This window comes from Tasmannia lanceolata, unplaced genomic scaffold (genome assembly GCF_043159265.1).
Source record: "Tasmannia lanceolata isolate RefF3 unplaced genomic scaffold, GAP_Taslan_0.1 ptg000044l, whole genome shotgun sequence".
NCBI classification, from domain to species: Eukaryota; Viridiplantae; Streptophyta; class Magnoliopsida; order Canellales; family Winteraceae; genus Tasmannia; species Tasmannia lanceolata.
Genome location: NW_027518721.1, coordinates 20186348 through 20209821, shown reverse-complemented (window position 1 = coordinate 20209821; position 23474 = coordinate 20186348). Strand labels below are relative to the sequence as shown.

Genomic DNA, 23474 nt, shown 5'->3' with positions numbered 1-23474 from the left:
TTAAAAAAGCATAAAGGAGGGGGGTTAGATTGAAATTACGTGGCTTTAATGGGTGCCTTCGTTAAAAAGCATAAAGGAGGGGGTAGGATTGAAAATATGTGGGTTGACGGTGCATTTGTTTAAAAAAGTCAAAAAAAGTGATGTGTAATTCTCATAGAATTTTTAAAAAATTCAAAAAATTCTCTTCTACTATATAGTAGATAGATATATATGAGGGAGAATGGTTTCTACACACAAGTGTAGATAAGTTATCTACACACTAGCTTAAAATACAGTGGAGGCCCACATTGTTTGGGTGATCCAAACCATTCATTTGATTGGCCCTCACATAGATGGGGTGTTCACAAAAAATCAGCTCCATAGGATCATCCTAACCCTTCGAACCGTAGAGGCAAAAAATGGACAGATTTGTGAAGGTTTATACACGTCCATTTGTCCTCCCAAATCGTAGGGTTGGGATGATCTTATGGAGCTGATTTTTTGTGGACACACTATCTATATGAGGACCAATCAAATGAATGGTTTGGATCACCTAAACAATACGCCCTTCACTGTATTTTAAGCTAGTGTGTAGATAACTTATCTACACGAGTGTGTAGAAACCTTCTCTCTCTCTCTCTCTCTCTCTCTCTCTCTCTATATATATATATATATATATATATATATATATATATATACACACACACTAGTAAGAAACCCCGTGCATCGTGCGATGCACGGGGGCGACAAAAAGATAAATGACAGATAAAAGAATGGGTTTAAAAGGGCCTTCCTGTTAAAATATGAGCAAGGAATTTGAGGAGACACATGCTCAAACCAAAAAAAACAGAAAACAAATTTGGCATAGCGATGAGCAAGTACGAAAAAAATCCAAAATCCAAATTCAAATTTGGAACACCAGCCATATTAAAGAAGAAAAAACATTGTCATAGATTCTGACATTAAGGAAAAAATGCACATACTTGTAACAATAGCTGAATCAAAAGAGTTAAACCGCTGAACATATTCGACATTACCAAAAAAATCCCCAAATTTGTAACAAAAGCATGATCAAAGAAGGATTCCAATGTTGGAATCCATTCAAGTCCAAGTTCATTGATTCAAACAACTCAAAAACCCACCATCAAATCTTAGAAGAACATAAATTCAAAACCCATTATAGAGTATCTGAAGACCCTATAATCATCACCAATCCGACCGGAAATTGAAGACCGAACAAAATTTCTGAACCTGTGGACGGGAAAACATTTGGGGTAGAAGGATTCATTTAGATGTGAACTCAACTGCAATATTCCAAAGGCACCCAAAGGTGGATATCCATGAATAGGACACATACATAGACCCAATAATGCAAAAAAAAAAACCAATCAAATAAAGATAAGGATACATGATATCTAAGGAAATACAAAATACAATGTTTGAATCTTTTTATTTCCCTTGGTAAATATTCAAATACTTCTCTCACTGGTAAGAAATTCATAACAATACCCTGAACATGCATTTTATGTACAGAGTTTCAGAAAGCAGATAGAATAATAAAAATTTTGAAGGGAAAATTAAGGTATAAAAGATGATGAGAGAGAATTAGGCCTGAGACCATGCCTTCTACAACAGCTTAATCTTGCACCAAGATATGCATCAATGTATCAGGATCGTAGAGAAAAGAAAAAGGTATTTCTACAGAGATGTAAGAATCTTCCTCTAGCAATCCCCCTCTCCATCCTACGGGTTCATGTAACTTTCTACAGAGATGTAAGGAAAAAACACATTAAGTAAAAGATGTAAAGAAGCATCAAATTAAAAAAGAAGAAGAAGAATATGTAATGCTATAAGAAATGGAGGACCACAAGCAGGGAAAAAAAGATATTTACCTATAGAGCACGCAATGGGTAGTGTAATGATATAAGAAAAAGACGGTAGAGCTTTCAAATCTTTCTATAGCTGTTAGATCCTTTAGAGCACACAAAGACAGTATGCAGAGAATTAAAAACGAAAAATGGTGGGAAGGGGAACCTCAAGGGTTTCTAACCTTAGAGATGGGAAGTCACCAAAGACTAACCAACCACTTTCAAAGGTGTAAATCTGCTTCATGCATGTGTGCATCACACAAAAAGCCCATCTCTCCATTTGCTGCAGTGAAAAGAAAGCAAGAACCATGTATTGATAAATTTAAAAAATCACAAGTTTTGACAAAAGCAGCAGCAAAAATGAAAATGAAAATGTTAATAAGTCATCAACAAATTAAATGAGACAGAAGCTTTACAGAGGAAGAAGCTATCACCATCTCAATAACCCAAATAGAAAGGAAATTTGCTGCAGTGGAAAAGAAAACCCTGCAAAAAAAAAAAGACGTAAGAAGAAGAATAAAATGAAATCGAAGCCGAGAGATATAGAGCTACAGCGATGCCGGGATGAGGGTTTTCTCCAGACTGATTTTAACGTGTGAAGCAATTTTAAGAGAGATGGGGAGGTACCAAGACAAAGAAAGTTAGATAGAAAAAGGAGACGGAGAACAAAACCCTAACTCTGTATTCAGCTTCTCGCCGAGTCAACACGCAAAAAGAAAGAAGGGACATCTGCTGTGCTTGGAGAGATGGATGGCAAGATTTGCGGATATACCTTGAGGTGAAAGCTATTGAATGGGCAAAAATACCCTATCAAAGGGCGATTTTACCTTATATGGAAGGATATCTGGGAGGGCAGTAATGGTAAATATAAAAATACTCCACGTGTTAAATCCACTGAGTTTCCAAATAAATCCAAAATTTTCTTGCTTTTCTCTTCTGCTATATAGTGTGGAGAGAGAGAGAGAGAGAGACGCGTGGACATATAAAACGCCTCTTTTCTGTCGAATGCACAAACGACAAAGAAACTTGGATTGCCAAACTTTTTTCAATAACAAGACAACATTTACCTAACAACTTTTTTCAATAACCCAACAGTTTTTTCATTAAATTTTATCTTAAAACATGTTCAAATACTCTAACTCGATCGAGGGGGCTAGCTTGCACAATCACGTTAATCCTATTCTAAGTTCATGGTCAAATCAATTTTTTTAAAGAAAATCAATGTTTGGAAACCAGGAAAATTGTGGAAATGTTTGGAAAAGGAAAATTCTTCTACATAAAAAATTAGCCCAAAATAAAATTTTCGGATTGCAGGATTTTCTTGGAAATGTTTGGAGAAGGAAATTGGAAATGTTTGGAGGAGGAAAACCTTTCAACATTCAGAAAGGAAATGATTGAAACATTTGGGAGAGAGAAAATGATCGATAAATTATTTTAGATTTAATCGAATATTTTAGATTTAGAGGTTTGGAATTTTGATAGTTAAAAGAGTATTTTTCTCTTACCATGAAAAATAATTTGTCGTTTAGGATTTCTGGTTGGTTTGGAATACTCCATCTCCATTAGCTGCTTTTTCACCCAAATCCTATGGTCATTTTCGAGTCAGAGGAGAACATCCTATAAACCACAGGCATCGAAATTGGCTGCGTAAACTGATCTGGACTGTCCTTTTCTTGGGTCTTTTCTTATAAGCAAGGCAGAGAGAATAGAGGGCTCCATTCATGCAATCCAAGCATGAATATTACATTCGCTCTTCTTGAAATCTGCATGGAATTTGCCTGAATAGAGAAGCGGGTTCAGAGAAGGGGACGCAGCGAAGGAGGCCACATCTATCATAATATGAATGGCCACCCACCGTGCAATGCACGGGATGCTACCCAAAAAGTGTGCTTTAAATCTGTTTGAGAAAAAAAATGAAGAAGATGCATTGGTAAAATGTTGGCAAAAAGATGGAAGCCGAAAAAAAATTCAGAATGTGGCTGAAAAATGGAGAGGGGATCATTGTTGGAACCATTGAGATCCCTAATCATTTGGTGAAATACCATAAAGAACAGATTGAAGACATCTTTTTATCACCTTACCTGAGCTTAACGTAGGGACCAGTCAAATAATCATCAAGACAATAACAGAATGACAAAGATTGAAGTGGTTCTGAAAATATAAGCTTAACTACATACATTGTTTTGCTTTATAATTTCATCTCTGCTTGGCTCAAAAATGAATAAATGATTCAATCATTCATGACATGAATCATTAATAGAACATTCAGAAATACGGATCATTCATGACATAAATATTCAAAGCAGCATTTGCAGTAAATTCTCTGAAAAAAAAAGGATATAGATCCAAATGCCATGAAAAGCTCAAAAAAGTCATGAATTTGATCACAATTATGAGAAAAAGGTGTCGATGAATGATTGGAAATAGCGATCCAAAGCCCAAGATCAACTATTTGTGGGAGGGGTGGACTTTTGAAAGAATGACAGCAAATGGCCAAATAAAAATGCTATGCATACATGAAATAAACATGCTTGTACTTTTTTGTTTCCTATAAAGCCTAAGATCAACTATCTGCCGGAGCGGGTGGACTATTATTAAAGACCATTAAATTTACATTCAAGAATCAATTGCCAATGCAAAGAACTCTCTATCTACTTTTTGGAACATCAAAACTCATGTCCGAGACAAAATCTTCGAATGGGAACTGTCATCACATATCAAATCAACACTTTCGTCTACAAAGATAAATATGAAAAAATTATCAAAACACCCATCCATTGTGTAATAAAATAAAAAGCTACCATCCATAGTAACATAAAGAGAAGATACCCATGAGGATTTGCAAGACTGAAAAGGAATTGGGGAGGAACATACCTTGGGGGAAGCAGCACCCTATACCTTGGGAGAAGCAGCACCCTCCTCGCTCAACTCTTGCTGAATGCTGAGGCTCAAGTATTTCTGAGACAATGGAGATATCAATTCCATTCAGCTACAATACTCTGCTAATTTTTTTTAAATATGCAATTAAGGGTCCGTTTCTCTTGATGTAAAATGGACGTAAAAGAAATGTTATGCCCATTTATTAGTGTAAAAAATGTGCGCAAAATTTGGTTTTTACGCCCATTTTGCGTCGAAAGAAATGGAGCCTAAAGACAGAATCTGTTGTGCCTGCTGCTACCAACTATTATGTTTTCAGGGTGCCAATTCAAATCCGCAATACCCACAGTTGAAAGCTACTCCACAGCTACACACAACCTTAAGAAGGTTGAATGTATCGCTTCGTAGGAGATGAAAACCGCGCTCCAGATCCTGATTCCAAGTATATTGTCAGGTTTGGACATTGAATTTCTACTTTATAAGCTGTGCAAATACAAATTTCGGTTCCTGAAATCACATAATCACAATAGAATGAAGCTGGTCTATGAAATCACATAACTGTACATGAGAATAGGTTTCTAGCAAAAATAGTTGGTTATGCAAATAGTGAAAGTACTAAAAGTATACTGGAATGCAACTAAAGTCAAGTATTTCACTTTTACACATGCAACTGAATGACTAATCCATATAAACAAACACCCAAGATTTCATGCGAAATTGTCATCCATTGAAGAAAGTAGGAAATTATCTCAGATTTCGTACAGGGACAAATACCTATAAAGCCTCTGTCCAAGTTAAAAAACCACCCAAGAACTTTATCCATTCAAGATGGTCAGATTACAGGAGACAAATACCCCTAAAGCCAATGTATTTCAAAACATTAGATAGGGAAAAGGCTTTGAGAGTATGAAACCCTAAATCCAAGAAGAAGCAGAAAATGCAACAAACCTACAAAGAATAAAATACTCAAAAAAATTAGAGAAATAGAAGCGGGAAATGAAGAAAAATACAAAAATCCCAATGTAAAAGAAAGCCAGGAAACCTAAGAAGAAGAGGAAACATTAGACAGGGAAAAGGCTTTGAGAGTATGAGACCCTAAATCCAAGAAGAAGCAGAAAATGCAACAAACCTACAAAGAATAAAATACCCAAAAAAATTAGAGAAATAGAAGTGGAAAATGAAGAAAAATACAAAAATCCCGATGTTCTAGAAGGAAGCCAGGAAACCTAAGAAGAAGAGGAAGAAGGGGGAAAGTAAGTAAGCCAAAAAACATCTCTCGGTTCATACCTTCGAACCATTGAACCTTCGAAATTTCCAGATTTCATACGGGATGAGGTTGCCCTAACAAACACAAGAAATGGGATTTTTTCATTGGCCTCAGGAAGAAACGGGTGGCCCAAAATCCCTGAAATTTCGGGAATGATATCCCTCGATTATAGAGAGAGAGAGAGAGAGAGAGAGAGAGAGAGAGAGATCTCGCCGAGAATGATATCAAGAGTTCTTGCTCTTTTTTCAAAATCTCACAAAGCTAGAGCCGAGATTTTATCCGTATCGCAAGACAGGTCTCCCACTTTTCTTTTCTTTTTGGCTGAGGAAGAAGGAGAGACCAACACGTGGGTGATTTTTCTTTTTTTTTAGACTTTTCCCTTTTTTCAACAATTCAGGAAATGCAAAAAATTGGCTGAGGAAGAAGAAGAGACCAACACGTGGGTGTCAACAGTAAAACTTCCTTCCCTCTTTATAGTAGTAGATATATATATATATATATATCATGCCATATTCAGGTGATAATCATATCAGTAAAATTTTCTAATGTTTTTTCTGGAATATTTTTACCTACAAAAAAACATTATCAAACCTAAGATAGAGTCTTTCAAGGAAAGAGTTTTCCAGGAAAAGTTTTTATCACGGTTCCAAAAGGCCATACAACCTTCTTTTTTCTCTAAATAAAACTCTTTTTAGGGATTTGCTAGGGACCATCGCAGAAGGCATTTCACGGGCCGGCTGTTGCATGAGAGAGCAACCACATTGCCTCACTTTTTGTCTTAGTCATTTAATTCATCCTATGTGGCTGCTCTCTCATGGAACAGCCATTCAACGAAATGCCCTCTTCGATTCACTAGCCGGGAATTTTTTTTCGCGATAAATTAGCTTCTCCAAGTGGTGAGAGAGGGAAAGGTAGATGGGAGAAGGAGAGAGTTGAGAGGGCATGAATGAGTAGAGGATGTGAAGTGGCTGAAAACCCAGGAGAAAGCCAATCATATTTTGAGTAGAGTTTTTTGTTTCTTGGTTTTCAAGCTTTTCCTACCCTCTCCTCACTCAGTCCCTTTCCTATTTATCCCTCTCCCACCCTCCCTCACCAGCGTTGTATCCTGGAGATAACCGACTGAGGTGAGGGAAATAATTTATCTTAAGGATTGTTGCCTGTACCACTCAACTCCTTTCAATTCCTTACATATTTGATTTGAGTTTCATTTACGAATTTGCAGATTACATAGAAGATTATTGACAGTAATTTCCACTTGGTTTTTTTTTTTTTTCGATGAATTGATCTACTTATCCCAAACTACACTATGTAGATGACTTGTACATTTTATCTTACAATAAACTTCCACTCTCTTTCAGGAAAAAAAAAAAAAAAAAAACCTTTGCCCATGCTATTTTCCTTCTATGCTATTTCCATCACCAACATACACGTTGAAGGGATTGAGCCTCTAGCTTTAGACTTCCACCATGAGGTTGGGGGTTCGATCCCAGCTTATCAACCAACAAAAAAAAAAACCTATCTGATTGATGTCCTGCATATGGATGGCTAAGGAAAAGTTGATAAAAAGGGAAAACCAAATGATCACGCAACGTCCACAAGTTATAGTTAGAATCACCCACCGAATTTCTAGGGTCACTACATACATAAAGTGAGGATCATAAGATAATAATGTGATTAGCTAGAAAGTAATTTTATTAATAAAGCTAGAAAAATAAGAGATTCCAACCATGATTTGAATTATTTAATCTCTAGGTGACCCAAAATGACAACAAGAAATATATGTTGCAGACACCATCAAAGCAAAGGGAATAAGTCTAGAATCTGTAGAAGTAAAAAATGAATCTCACAGACACATAACTTATCAGAGTATACGCCAATTAGCATGTAAACGTTTGGGACAAGTATAGGGTAGAAATAGAAATTTACTTGTCAGACCACCTTGCTCCACCTACACCTCAGGTGATAAATTGAGGTCAAATGGAACTGGTCGAGGGCGCACGGACCCGGCAGGGGATACGGACTGTGCTGCTCGTGGAGGGCGCAATGAGACATACCCAGCAGGGGATACGGACTGTGCTGCTAGTGCCTTCTTGGCTGGCCGACCTCATCGTGCCTTCTTCGCTGCCGGTCGTTCCTCCTCTTCCTCACAGCTAGATCTCTTTATACCATTAGAAAATTGTGCTTTAAGATACCTTGTGGTATTAAGGGCCTCCTCTTGCTGACATTCCAAAATTGATTAAAAAAAACTAGTATGTTCCAAAATTGATTAAAAAACTAGATAAAGAATACATGAAAAAACAAACAAACAAAACTACATACTTGTTTTTCCATTAAACAGAGATGTTTGAGTATAATTTCCGGAACGAATTGCTCATTGGGCAGCTGTTGACTATTCAAATCAAACAAAACCTTCTCCGGCAAGGTTGCCTTGTATTTCCGAACAAAGGAATTATCGAGTTGAATATCTTTATTGTCCAACCTGGAGAGAAGGGAAATGTTATTAGCACTAAAACATCTGATCTTGTAACAAAGTCAACACAAGAGAAGGTTGATTTAGGAAATATAGAAAAAGAAACCACCATGTAGGTCCAAAAACTGCAATCTGCCATAGTAGAGTACCACAGTCGAATTTCCAAATGCCAACAAAGATTTAATTGCAAATGATTTATAATATTGAAGAGCATCCAAGAGGTAACGAAAATCATTCGGAGACAATTAAAGGCAATTATGTGGAAAAAAGAGACAATTAAAACATATCCTTCAAATATAGTAGTAGAGTTGATTGCAAATGAAAAAGGCAATCCTAATATTGATGAGAATAAAGGAGATAAGCAATCATAAGATCACCAAAATCATGGATTCCAGACTGAAACCTGTCATTGGCAGACTAATCAGGTCCTCCCAATCCGCATTCATCAAGGGTATGCTGATTTTAAAAAAAATTAATGCTTACCCATGATCTTCTTTTTCTTAAAAGTAACGAAACGATTTTATTCCCACCGAAACCAAAAGCAGGGGACAAGATGTCTCACAGAATACAACCCGAAAATGATGGCCCACGGCCAGGAAGAAAATACAGAATTCAAAAAAAGAAAATCAAGTGGTGAACTTGGATTGGGTATAGTTTAAGATATGAGGTTCAGCAAGATTGGGTATGTTTACCCATGATCTTCTTCACAACTTCCATCGGAAAGGTAAATATGAAGAAGATGGAAGTTATGAAGAAGATCATGGGTAAACATACCCAATCTTGCTGAACCTCATATCTTAAACTATACCCAATCCGAGTTCACCACTTGATTTTCTTTTTTTGGATTCTGTATTTTCTTCCTGGCCGTGGGCCATCATTTTCGGGTTGTATTCTGCGGGACATATTGTCCCCTGCTGCTTTTGGTTTTTGGTGGGAACAAATTCGTTTCGTTACTTTTAAGAAAAAAAAGAAGATCATGGGTAAACATTATATTGTCTTGAATCAACCTACCCTTGATGAATGCGGATTGGGAGGGCCTGATTAGTTTGCCAATGACAGGTTTCAGTCTGGAATCCATGATTTTGGTGATATATTTCATTGTCTCCTGTATTCTCATCAATATTAGGATTGCCTTTTTCATTTGCAATCAACTCTACTACTATATTTGAAGGATATGTTTGAATTGCTTTAATTGTCTCTTTTTCCACATAATTGCCTTTAATTTTCTCCGGATGATTTTCGTTACCTCTTGGATGCTCTTCAATATTATAAATCATTTGCAATTAAATCTTTGTTGGCATTTGGAAATTCGACTGTGGTACTACTATGGCAGATTGCAGTTTTTTGACCCACATGGCTGTTTCTTTTTCTATAGTTCCTAAATCAACCTTCTCTTGTGTTGACTTTGTTACAAGATCAGATGTTTTAGTGCTAATAACATTTCCCATATCTCCAGGTTGGACAATAAAGATATTCAACTCTATGATTCGTTTGTTCGGAAATACAAGGCAACCTTGCCGGAGAAGGTTTTGTCTGATTTGAATAGTCAACAGCTGCCCAATGAGCAATTCGTTCCATAAATTATACTCAAACATCTTTGTTTAATGGAAAAACAAGTATGTAGTTTTGTTTGTTTGTTTTTTCATATATTCTTTATCTAGTTTTTTAATCTATTTTGGAACATACTAATTTTTTTTAATCAATTTTGGAATGTCAGCAAGAGAAGGCCCTTAATACCACAAGGTATATTAAAGCACAGTTTTCTAATGGTATAAAGAGATCTAGCTGTGAGGAAGAGGAGGAATGGCCGGCAACGAAGAAGGCACGACGAGGTCGGCCAGCCAAGAAGGCACATGCGGCATCAGCAGCACAGTCCGTATCCCCTACTGGGCATGTCCCATTGCGCCCTCTACGAGCAGCACAGTTCGTATCCTCTGCTGGGTCTGTGCGCCCTCGACCAGTTCCATATGACCTCAATTTATCACCTGAGGTGTAGGTGGAGCAAGGTGGTCTGACAAGTAATTCATTTCTATTTCTACCCTATACTTCTCCCAAACGTTTACTTGCTAATTGGCGCATACTCTGATAAGTGTCTGTGAGATTCATTTTTACTACTACAGATTCTAGACTTCTTCCCTTCGCTTAATTACTATGGGATTGATGGTGTCTGCAACATATATTTCTTGTTGCCATTTTGGGTCACCTAGAGATTAAATAATTCAAATCATGGTTGGAATCTCTTATTTTTCTAGCTTTATTAATAAAATTACTTTCTGGCTAATCACTTTATTATCTTATGATCCTCACTTTATGTATGTAGTGACTCTAGAAATTCGGTGGGTGATTCTAACTATAACTTGCGGACGTTGCGTGATCATTTGTTTTTCCCCCTTCTATCAACTTTTCCTTAGACAAGCCACCTATTCTTTCGATGTTCATATTCTGCCTGGATATGGAAAGCTCTTTTCAGACACTTCAAGTGTCGATGAAGTCAGCCTTTGGGAAGAGGAAGGGTGGATCAGAAATCATTTCAAAGGGAGCGGTCAAATTGCCATTGCAATTAGAATTGCCTTTAAAGCTGCAATCTATCATATCTGGGTGGAGTGTGATGCTAGTCTTTGAAAGAATCCAGCAAAACAAGTAAACTGACTTCATGTTAGTGATGCAAATTGTTAAAGATAGACTCGTTTTTTCTAAAGTTGGACGATACTCATAGCCACTAATCCAAATTGCAGCCTTCTCACCAAAGACCCAACTCCCAATCCTTGCATTTGGGGAAAACCTGAACCAGGGAAGATTAACACGGATGCATCCCTCAACGGATCTCCAGCTGCCATTGGAGGGATTCTCCGAGACACTGGATGCAAGATTATAGGCCTCTCCTCCCTGGACAACGACCCCCAAGAAATATGAATTGGAAGGGAAAACAATCTATCAAGGAACCCTCCTTGCCAAGAGCAAAGATGCGAATTGGATTTGGGTGGAGTCAGACTCCCTTCTCGCCGTCAACATATTAAATGGCAAGCAGAAATGCTCGTGGAGACTCTTAGAAACTCTATCGGCCCTCAAAAGCACTCTCGCCAGCTTCCAAAGTTGGAAGATTACACACATCTGGAGAGAGGGAAACCAAGCCGCTGACTACTTATCGAAACCGAATCGCCCTCGTAAAGGGGGAGGATATCCCTCTTCATCAAATCCCCTCGCCTCTTTTAGATATTGTATCTCACAACTCTCTCGGAGACAACTATTATCGGACGTAAATTTCCTTATTTTTCTCTTATATATACACTGGTTGGGGTCCCGCCAAACCCCACATTATTTACCAAAAAAAAAAAGCATGGTTGTGCTGAAAGCATTAGCCTCAAAAAATTATATCAAGAAAGTAATTTCTTGATATAAAATATTTTTTGTCAAGAAAATACTCTCTCTGATGAAATCTCATCCATCAAACATACGGGAAAGAGAAAATTTCTATCAAAAAATTATATCAAGAAAGTAATTTTTGGATTGAAAAAAAAAATGCTATTAAAAAGGTCAATGAGAGAGGGGTTCACTAACAACTGTTGGATGATGTGTCATGTGAAAGTACAGTGGGGCTCCCTTCTTAAGATGATCCAAGCCATTCATTTGATTTGATGGGCCACAACTCAATAAGATGGATTCTATAATGTGCAGTCTAATCAAAGGATTATCATCATCCTATAGAGATTATATACAAGGGACAACCTGGTTACGTTATGCCCATCAAATGAATGTGTTGGGAAAGTTGCTTATTTCCCATGGACGTTGGGGAGACAGAAATAGAAACTCTTCTGTCTAGGTTTTTGCTAAAACCTATGTATAAAAGAGGTTTGATTTTTTATTTTTTTTTTGAAGAAAAGGAATGAATGGCGAGGGTGTTCTCTCCGGTGTGTCTGCCAAGAGGAAAGACAAGGGGAGAGAGAGAAAAGAGAAAGGGAAAGAGGGAGAAGGTAGGTTTCACCTTTGGGTTTCTTCCTAGTTCCCCTTGGGGTTTTTCTTGTGGTTTTCTCTTGTGTGTTTTCTCTTGGGTTACGCTCATGTGTGTACGGTCTTGGGTTTGAGAAGCAAGGAACGTGTTGCGGGTTTTGGGTGAAATCCATTGTAATCCTTGTATATTGTTTTTTCTCATAGTGGAAGATCATGTTTCTTGGCCGTGGCAGTAGGCTTGGCCGAATCACGTAAATTCTTGGTGTTCATCTTGTGGCTTGCAGATGTTAATTTTACTTTTCGTTTAATTTGTGCACGATCGAATTGATTTGCCCGTGGATTTTCTCAATAAGTGGTATCGGAGCCGTGGTCGGAGCAATCGACGAGGCCGGTTGAGTGATCGTGGGTGTTGTGGTTGGATCGTGGTTAGAGCGATCTTTGGGAGTGGAAAGATTGTCAAGAAAGATTCTTGTTCAAGGTGAAGCTAGTGCAAAGTAATCCCACTCAATTCAACATCGACAGATTTGACGGAAAGGGCAGTTTCACCCTATGTCAGGGTGAAGGGCATCCTAGTTCAACCATTAAAAAAAAGGGGGGATTGGCTAAGGCGTTGAAAGGAAATGATGCAAAGACGGAAAAGATGACGAATGCTGAGTGGGAAGACATAGAGTCAAAGGCGATCAGCATGATTCGACTATGTCCGGTAGATAGCGTTATGTTCAACGTTATGCAAGAAGAAGATGCGCCTAAGTTATGGGAGAAGTTGGAAAAGCTTTACATGTCAAAAAAGCTTAGCCAACCGCTTGTATCTGAAGCGGCAATTGTACGTGCTGAAGATGTAGGAAGGCGGGAATCTTTTGGAACACATCACGGTGTTCAATGGGCTTATGGATCAGTTCCACAAGGTTGATGAAAAGGTTGAAGGAAGAAGACAAGGCTCTATTACTTCTTCACTTCCAAATTCGTATGACAACCTGGTGGCGACTTTGTGGTATGGTAAGGATACAATAAAGTTAGAGGAAGTCACGGCATCACTCTTGGCGAATGAGAAGTGGAAGAAACCTGTTCTTGGTGGACATGAAGAGCATGAGATGGTTGTTCATGGTGGGAATCAAAGAGGAAGGTCGTCTGACAGGGGATCAGGAAAAGGCAAGTCAAGATCCAAGGTTGGCGGAAAGGGTGTGCAATGTTACTGTTGCAAGGAATATGGCCACATCAAGCAGGGTTGTCCAAAGCGAGCTGACCGGGTGGACAATGGTGCTACAAATGTTGTGGTGGCGGTAACGGATGAATAGAGTGAAGTGTATGGTGATGTTCTCAGTCTCCACTAGGGGTGGACATGGTTCGGTTCGGTTCGGTTTTGGGCTCAACCCAGAACCGAACCATATATATTCGGTTCTCTGAAATTGGAACCAGAACCGAACCATATATGTATGGAACCGAACCGAACCAGAACCATATATAATCGGTTCAGTTCAGTTCGGTTCTGGGTTTACCCAACCTTCACCAATGGCCCTGTTTAGTGTTTATATATGAATAATGAATTACACTTGGTTATTCTATTCAACATGGGACAAAGACAATGTGGGCTCCCTCGATACAAGGAAGAAACAGAATAAAAATAAAATCAAGTTCAACATGAAATTCGAGCCTTAAGTAGCCAGCTGATTTTCTTGATCAACAAGATGTCGTCCAGAAAATCACAGCACGTATAAACCCAACAAACAAAAAGTGAAAGACAAGATGGAAAACAAATAATGGCAGGGCAATCTTTGCACCTGAGTCATCCCCATCGTCATCAACAATGTTACAATGGGGATCAGCTGGTTTCTTAGAGACAGAGTGCTACAAACTCTTTTTGATTTTTCTAAAAGCAAATCCATAAGTTGGTTATTCTACATACAGCATCAAAAGAGCTCTGCCAGTATTAGAGATGTAGGGTTCACATTCAGAAGGTTCCTTGAAAACCCATTTGTGACACTTATCAGAAGCAACCTTCCCCATCAACCTGTTCAATCAAACAATGGTAAGAAATACAAAACCATCATATAAAATCTCTTTTTTATTTATCATTCTCATTTAAAAAAACAACAAAAAAGTGCTTCTAAAATGGAACTTGGGAAAAAAAAAGATTAGAAAAGAAAACACCTACCCACCCTTCTCCGTAATTATACAGCTGAATGGACATTTTGCTGAAGGCCTTTCTGACTGGATCCTCACCATCAATCTCTTCCAAGCACTCTGCTACCCATGGACAACAAAACCCATCTTCCCACATCAACATCCTACAAAACCCAAAACCCCAAACCCAAAAAAACAAAAACAAAACCTCATTAAAAACCCATATCTTTGTTTAATTCCAACAACCCTTTTCTTTACTTGAAACTTCAATTTTTCAAGATAAGATCACACTCACAAGCTTCCATTGTCATCACCAACCTTGCAGCCATTTCCACCTCTAGACCTCCTAAAAAATCAAACACATGAGCAGAAAGGGTTAGAAAAAAGAAGAAAATAGAGAGTTCTGAAAAGCCAAAAACCCCTCTTCTCTCTCGCTCTTTCCTTTCTTTCTTCGAATCGACTGAAGAGAGAACAAGGGTTAGAAAAAAGAAGAAAATAGAGAGAGAGAGGGATAAAACCCGAGAGAGAGAGAGAGAGAGAGAGAGAGGAAGAAGATGGAGAGGAGAATCATACCTTGCGGGCTTGCGGTTTGCAGAGAGCGTCGGAGACTCGGAGCGAGAGAGTCGGAGAGAAGGAGAAGCGAGAAACGGCGAGAGAACGAGAGAGACAGAGAGAAGGAGGGAGCGGCGGCCGCGGGAGTGGAGCTGTGGAGAAAAGAAAACTAGGGTTTCTGGTTTGATTTGCGAATAAATATTTTCGTTTTTTAACTTTTTAGTTTTAAGTTAAAACTTATAAGTTATAGGGGGTGAATTAAAATGGGAGTGGGGTGATTTTATCAAATGAGGGGTGGCACTTAAGGTGAGGTCGGTTCTCGGTTCGGTTCTCGGTTCCGGAATCCCAAACCCAGAACCGAACCGAATTTGCACCGGTTCCCAGATTTCTGAACCGGAACCGAACCATATACATATGGAACCGAACCGAACCGAACCATATGTGCCGGTTCGGTTCAGTTCGGTTCCTCGGTTCGAACCGGAACTATGTCCACCCCTAGTCTCCACAGGTAATCTATTAAGAACAAATATCCCATCCCCCTGATTGCATATTTGCTTGATCAATTGGGAGGAGCAAGGTGGTTTTCTAAGCTAGACCTACGGTCTGGTTATTACCAAGTGCGGATTGCCAAGGGAGACGAGCCTAAAACAACCTGTGTGACAAGATATGGCGCCTTCGAATTCTTGGTCATGCCATTTGGCCTTACAAATGCCCCTGCAACCTTTTGCACTTTGATGAACGGTTTGTTCCATGACTTTCTAGACAAGTTTGTGGTAGTGTATCTTGATGACATCGTGGTGTACAACAATATCTTTGAAGAACATGTAGAGCACTTGAAAAAAGTTCTTGATGTACTCCGAAGCAACCAGCTCTATGTGAAATTGGAGAAGTGTTCCTTTGCTCAAGAACGAATCATGTTTCTCGGTCATGAAGTTGGTGGAGGAGGAATTCGCATGGATAGCGAGAAAGTTCGTGCCATTGAAGACTGGCAGGTTCCAACCAAGGTGGGTGAGCTTAGATCTTTCCTTGGGCTTGTGAACTACTATCGAAGATTCATATCGGGATATTCTAGTCGAGCTTCACCCTAAATAGACCTACTGAAGAAGGACCGCCCTTGGTCATGGTCCGAGAAGTGTGACAAAGCCTTCAAAGACTTGAAGAGTGCGGTGATGGAGAAACCTGTGTTGCAATTGCCAAACCATGCCTTATCCTTTGAGGTCCAGACTGATGCCTCTGATTATGCTATAGGGGGTGTACTCATGCAGGACGGACACCCCATTGCTTATGAAAGCCGCAAACTCAATGATACTGAACGACGGTACACGGTGCAGGAAAAGGAGATGACAGCTATAGTGCACTGCCTACGGGTCTGGAGGCACTACCTCCTTGGCTCCAAGTTTGTGGTGAAGACAGATAATGTAGCCACAAGTTATTTTCATACCCAAAGAAAACTATCGCCAAAATAGGCACGTTGGCAAGACTTCTTGGCAGAATTCGACATGATACTTGAGTCAAGCCAGGCCGCTCTAATCAAGTTGCAAATGCCCTAAGCCGAAAGGCAGAGTTGGCCACGATGAAACTAGAAGAACAAGCCTCCATGTCCCAATTAAAGAGCAATCTACGTGACTGTATTAGCGAAGGGCTTGAGAAAGACCCCTTTGATAAAGCCTTAATTCCACTTGTGAAGGAAGGAAAAGCGCGACGTTTCTGGATCCAAGAAGGCCTCCTTGTCACAAAGCGAAGCTGATTGTACATCCCGGGGAGACCTAAGGAAGGAGCTTCTTAGGGAATGCCATGATACTCTATGGGCCGGGCACCCCGGGATACACCGCACCATTGCCTTGTTGGAACGGAGCTATTACTGGCCCAGAATGAGGGACGATGTGGAAGAATACGTCTGAACATGCCTCACATGCCAACAGGATAATGTGGAAAGAAATAAGCCATTCGGACTCTTGGACCCATTGCTAGTGCCAAAGGGACCTTATTAGAGTGTTTCCCTTGACTTTATTGTTAATCTACCTAAGGTGGGACAGCTTGGCTCCATCTTAGTGGTTGTGGATAGATTCTCCAAGTATGCAACGTTCATCCCAGCACCCCAGCATTGCAATGCAGAGGAAGCAGCTAGGCTATTCTTCAGTCATGTTGTGAAGTATTGGGGAGTACCTCAAAACATTGTCAGTGATAGAGACCCAAGGTTTACGAGCCGTTTATGGACGAAAGTTTTTAAGTTGTTGGGGACGAAACTGAACTTCTCTACCAGTCTACATCCTCAAGCTGATCGACAAACGGAAAGAATCAATGCCCTTCTTGAAGAATATCTGAGACACTTTGTTTCTGCCAATCAGAGGAATTGGGTCCACTTCCTCGATGTGGCCCAGTTCTGCTGCAATTTGCAAAGGAGTTTTGCATCCAACCAGAGCACATTCGAGCTGGCAACTGGTCGACAACCTTCTACGCCTCATTCCATTGCGGCCAGCTATACAGGGAGCAGTCCCCCTGCCTATCATATGACCAAAGAGTGGCACACAAATGCAGATATCGCCAGAGCTTACTTGGAGAAAGCATCTAGAAGGATGAAGAAGTGGGCAGATCAAAATAGAAAGCCAGAGAACTTCAAAGTTGGAGACTTAGTGTTGGTGTTACTCAAGCTCAACCCAAGCCAACTCAAATTCACTTGCAAGGTACACAAAGGCTTGGTTCGCAAATATGAGGGCCCCTTTCCTATCCTTGAACGAGTCGGAAAAGTCTCCTTTCGGGTCCAACTCCCTTCCTGGCTGAAGATCCATCATGTCTTCCATGCAAGTTGTTTAAAGCCATATCGAGCGGATAACGAAGATAGTAGCAGGAACACATCAGTCCGCGAGGAACTGCATGCAACTTCCTTCACACGAGAAGTTGAGGGCATCATGGCTGAACGCATCGTGCCGCGGGGGACTTCTCGAAAGCAAACAACGGAGTACCTCGTGAAGTGGAAAGCTCTACCAGAATCAGAAGCCAGCTGGGAACCCAAGGAAAAGCTCCTCCTAACAGAAGATCAAGCACGGGTTTACATGGATGTAATGTCAACGAGGGCGTCGATGTAATTGGGTGGGGGAGTGTCACGGGGCCATTTCGTCTAGCGCTGTTCGCATGGCCTATGGCCCGTGACTTGGTCTATCAATGTAATATGTAAGAGTCATGCCAATGTACATGTTGTAGTGGGGATGTAGTCGGTATTACATCCGAAATGTACATCGTCTCGTTGCGTCTTGAGAAATTGTCATTTATAGCACCTTTGGTTGCCACTCGCCGCTAAGTGCGTAGGTTGCTAAAGCTCTTTACCCTGAGAGCTTGGTTGGCCATCGAGTGGTGCATTGCTAGTGCATATCCTAGCAGGGATTCCATTCTAGTCAACGGGTGATCGGGGACCATTAGGAGTAGTAGTCCTTTTGGCTTTAGTCCTATTGTAACTTGTTCAAGACTCAGCAATAAAGATCAGCATTTGCCTATTCGTGTGCCCCATTATTTTGTGCTTGCTTGTAAACTTAGCATTTTTCCTTCTGCTTGTTTTGTAGGTTTGATCCTCACAACCTTGCGAGGCTTACTTGCTTGTGAGACAACGCAAGTGCCGCACGGACTTTGCTCCCAAACCGAAGGTCCGTGACACTAGGCCCATGATGTACTAGGGACTGTTAGGTTAGAAAAAGCCAATAAATTGCATGATACACAAGTTGATTTCCAATAATTAGCATCTGAATCTTTCATCACTCAACATACTATTCGATGAAAGGTAATTATGGTGATATCATCAAACCATGTTTAAAAAAAAGGAGGGATCAACCTACCACGCTGTCAGTAGAAACACCCAATATTTCTGTGTTTAACTTCTCAAAATCTGCATGCCGGTCACTAAAAGCAGTTATCTCTGCAAAAGGAGAAAAAGTTTTAAGAATGTGATTCTTTCGACTCAGATTGGTATTAACACATGAGGGATACGCCGCAAGCTTACCGGTGGGACAAACAAACATAAAATCCAGTGGATGCAAAAAAAAGAATCACATATTTCGTCCCAATATAATCAGAGAGTCTAACCTGTGACAAAGAACACACATAAGCCTTATCAACCAGAATGAAATTTCAAATCCAACATTTTGGGATGTACCAAGAGGTTCAGTTTGTTCCATATTCAATTTAGGATTTGATTTGGAAACAACAAATTATAATCACCATGTATACCGAAACTGAAATGCATACCAAAACCAAATTATAATTAGCAGGAATACCAACAAGTTCCGAAATGTCCCCGTTTCTGTCCCCACCGAAACAATACCGAAACCGAAACACATACAAAGCCCAAAATCGTAAGTGCATTAGTGGTATACTATATAGTATGCCTTATATAATTATATTTATATGATTTGCATATGAAATGTGGTGAATGTATTCTCAACTCAACTCAACAAAGCCTTTGTCCCAGGCTAGTTGAGGTCGGCTAAATGAATCCTTTAGAAAAAAAAATTCATGAAAAGAAAAAAAAATTCATGAATAAGAAAAAAAATTTCATGAATAAAAAAATTTTCATGAATATTTACATGAATCGCATGTTCCTAGGTGTATGTATTATGTATAAAAATTTACATGAATCGCAAGGGAAATGTGGTGTATACTGAATTATCAGACGTGTGCGATATCGCATGTTCCTAGGTGTCCGATGTTATTAAGCACTTATGGATGGTCGTCTTTCTTATGTGAAGATTTCTAAGTGTGTATTTATGCTAATTCTAGCATTTACTGAAGTTTCATCTAAAATTCTATCATTTGCATGTTTCCATACCTTTCCATGATTTTACATGATTTCCACCAAAATTTCCAACTGAAACAAAACATTTACCTTTCCATGGCAACCAAAACTAAAACTGAAACCAAGCCAGATGTTTGATGCTTTTTTTTACTTGGTTTCTTTTCTCTATATAGTGCCGCTATCAAAACAAGGACGGTTGACATAATTCCCCAAAGAAAATGTCTAGTTTATTAATAATGGCATTTAGCAGCCCTCTTTACCTTTTTCCAAATTGAAAAATGGAAGTTAACATAAGACTAAAAACCACAATTTACAAGTGCTTATGACAGAGACAATTTCTACAGAATATATATGATCTCCAACACTGGAGACCAACAAACCAAATCTTCTCTGGTTTTTACATAAAACAATGTGTCAAACTAATCATAGAGAGAAAGATATATCAATCTTGGAGAGCACCAGGCCACATAAGTAAACCTTCGGGTACAGACCCAAATTACCTAAATTCACTTATTTTGCCAAGCAACATTTGATCAGCTTATAAATTGCAGAAATGAAAAAACATGTAAGCCATTATTTTCCTTGTGTTTCTAACATTACCATAGTTGATAATGAAACTTTCTGAATGGAATTTCATCATGCATACATCTAGATTCTAGACATATGCTTGTGTATATGTATGTATATATCTATTATACAATCCCTTACCCCTATATTAGTATAAAATATCAAATGTTTCAAATTCTGACTGACTTTTGGAAGAGTGATTCTACATGCAGTACTAAAGTGTCAAAAATTTATTTGTTTAAGAATGAGAAAAATAAATAAAACAGTGACAAATAATTGGGCGATTCTAGATGTACCATATGGGTGATAATAAAATATACATGATAATACTAAGAAGTCGTGAACAGTAAAAGTTTTCATCAGGTGATGGTGTACGCGATTAATCACTTGAAGTTCGAACATGTACAGTGATATAGTGAGATGGCAAGTGAGAAACCCATGATTTTGTAGAGACGAGATAAGGTCAATTTTATAAAAGATAATAAAATGAGAAGGAATACATCATATTTTTCTATCAAGAGAGAGAGAGAGGGAGAGAGTCTGTGTTTGTGTCATATTTTTACTTCATAGAAATCTCATTTGCATTCTCTTGATTGCAGATGAATGGGCAATATAGTCACTGTTAAGGGCCACTTAAAAGTTGTTTACCTTGATGAACTCCTGATCAAAAACTGCCTCAGCTTCAAAATCAGGTGCCGGGTTCCCAACCAATGGAAGGCTCTGTGCAAGGACAAAGAAAGAAAGAAAGAAATGATGACCTAAATCAGATGCTTGAAGGAAAACCATCGAAACTTTAAAGAACGCCATTAACAAAACCATGAATGGTTTATAACAGAATGGTTTATACCATATAAGCACCTCTTGAGATAAATTACAATTTGTGATGTTAAGAGTGTCTGTTCTCTTTGGATATCTATGTACAGCCATATTGACTGCAAACCAAGTTCCCTTCATTTAGTCATTTAGCTATGAAAAACATGGAAATCAATACAATGAACCTTTGGAGTTGTTGTTATCGAGCTAGATCAACACTACCATATGGAAAAACTTGGGAGCCAAATAGTGGAATTCTTAGGAGGTGTTGGAATCATGGCTTGGAAAGTGGAAGAAAGAATAGCGCTGCAGAAAGAGCGGGGGAACCGAGCTATTTGATGATATAACTGCTAAATAGCTCCTTCTAACTGGTTGGCAGCTTGATTCGGACATTGGACCCCCATGGACCATGGATCCCGTGGAATCACCTCCAAATGGTTTGATAACATCTAGTAAACAATATAGAGAAACCATGGTCACATCAGAGTATCTGAGGTCTTCCATGATGATAGAAATAACCCCTATGGTTTTATGGAGAATCATCATGTGGTGGAGGGGAGGTTGCTTCCAACTTTTATGTCAGCCATGCTTGGGCTCCTGATTTGGATTGAGGCCACTGTCTGAAAACTCCCCACATCAATCATTGACTTATCTAAGCCAACTCTGTTTAACCTTGGCCAAAGTTCTCATCCAAGCCCTTTTTTTTAATGATATGCCGAGTCCTAGTTTTGCCTACCAAATCAGTCAAAAACTCCTTTGACTAATCCAAGATATTTAACAATTGACTTCATCAATCTTTGACTCACGCAAGTCGAATCCCGTCTACGCTGGTTGAGTTCTCGTCCGAGGCCTACTAACTGAGACTGGCCCCCTTAATGTCAAAAGAACGAAAATGATTACGATATCAGTATTCAGTACATATCGAGTACGGCCTTAAGCCATATTGGGCTTTGGATGTGGACACTGAAAAGCATGAGCAGTTCATCATCCAAATGCGTCTGTATAAATCATTACTAGTTGAATTGAGGAATAAGATGTATTTTGTGTGTGATGCTTTTTCATTGTGACCACACAAAATAAAATATTTTTGCAGGAAGAAACAGTTTTTCGATGAGACATTTCTCATTCCAAACAGGTACAATATGTTCATTTATACAATATTTCTTCTTTCAAACATTTAATTTTATACTTATTATGTTTTTTTGTAAGTTTTTTATTTTTTAACAACGGTTAGAAGTAGTTAATATTGAATCATCCTTATGTATACCCTATCAGAAGGCAACACTGATACACATTAATCTTCTGGGTCGTCTATGTACCATGTTTCCATAATCCTTGACATTGCCAAACCTCTTTTCCCCGCATTGGATGGTTACCCACATTTTCTATGACAGTTTTAAATTCGATCATTGAATTTTGGTTTTCTCATTCTATCACTCTTGGCGAAGCAAACCCAGTAATAAAAAGGGTGGCAAACGAAAATGCTGGCGGGAAACAACACATTTCACCAAGAAATTACAATTATCAGATCTCTCCACAATACCCACCAAAAATAAACCCTGAGACTTAAACCCACGCAATCCAAAAAAAAAACCTATATTCCTTTCAGAAATGAAACAAAACAAAACAGACCCAAGACCTGGGAATCGAATGCACTTACAACCTTCACAGAAAAACTCCTTCTCAAAGACTTGCACGCCTAGAACGGGCGAGTGGCGCGAGGATGAAAGGATTTCCTGAGGCCATCGAAGGTCTTGGGAATGGTTAGGGTTTGGGAGAAGATCTTTGGAGGTGCTAGAGAAGCCATGGGAGTTGCAGATATACAGGAAAGGATGGAGGGAGCTGATGAACAGGCCATGCCCTAGCTCGTGGGAATATCATTCCCCTTACCACTAAAATACACCGTTTGGATAGTGTAAGAGAGGGTTCATGATAAGCTGTTGTGTGCTGTCCAGACAGCATTTCTTGGATTTTAAGGAAGAAATCCAGGTTTTAGAAATCTCATAGAACATTACGATCTCCTGCTCTCTTGGTGTCCAAAAAAAAGAGAGCGAGAAAACATAAAAGGACGACTGGTCTCTTTTTTCTTTTTTTCTCTAATCTACAAATTTGAGGAAATCCAATACTCCAAAATCCGCCTATCCAAACGGCTATGGGTGGACATGGGTCGGGTCTAACCCGAAGAACCGAACCAGCCTATATGGTTCGGTTCGGTTCGGGTCTAGTCTT

The 23474-nt window shown here is 39.2% G+C and overlaps 1 protein-coding gene across 24 annotated transcripts; it reads right to left on the bottom strand.

The window, feature by feature from the left end:
• Positions 1–1403: 1403 nt before the first annotated feature.
• On the bottom strand, positions 1404–23309 carry LOC143863918 (uncharacterized). Of its 24 annotated transcripts, none has more exons than XM_077374707.1 (15): positions 22906–23309; positions 21081–21152; positions 19074–19156; positions 18910–18989; positions 15104–15234; positions 14826–14876; positions 14566–14694; positions 14313–14417; positions 5072–5156; positions 4722–4805; positions 3353–3744; positions 2264–2333; positions 2030–2130; positions 1872–1951; positions 1404–1742 (listed from the first exon to the last, which is right to left on the bottom strand). In XM_077374707.1, the coding sequence occupies exons 3-9, from the start codon at positions 19090–19092 to the stop codon at positions 5081–5083; spliced, it is 591 nt and encodes a 196-aa protein (XP_077230822.1). In that variant the 5' UTR covers positions 19093–19156; positions 21081–21152; positions 22906–23309; the 3' UTR covers positions 1404–1742; positions 1872–1951; positions 2030–2130; positions 2264–2333; positions 3353–3744; positions 4722–4805; positions 5072–5080. The 24 variants fall into 24 exon arrangements, 18 of the variants coding, with proteins under 18 accessions (XP_077230822.1, XP_077230829.1, XP_077230824.1 ...); XM_077374714.1 differs by having other exon boundaries at positions 2060–2130; XM_077374709.1 differs by having other exon boundaries at positions 2064–2130.
• Positions 23310–23474: the final 165 nt, after the last annotated feature.

What these genes read in the sequence shown, in the direction of transcription:
- LOC143863918 (XM_077374704.1), bottom strand. An exon ending in GTGTTTCTACTGACAGCGTG is followed by an intron (nt 15,235 to 18,909) that starts GTAGGTTGATCC and finishes TTTTCTCCACAG; the next exon opens with CTCCACTCCCGCGGCCGCCG. An exon ending in GGCAGAGCTCTTTTGATGCT is followed by an intron (nt 5,157 to 14,312) that starts GTATGTAGAATA and finishes ACTTGGAATCAG; the next exon opens with GATCTGGAGCGCGGTTTTCA.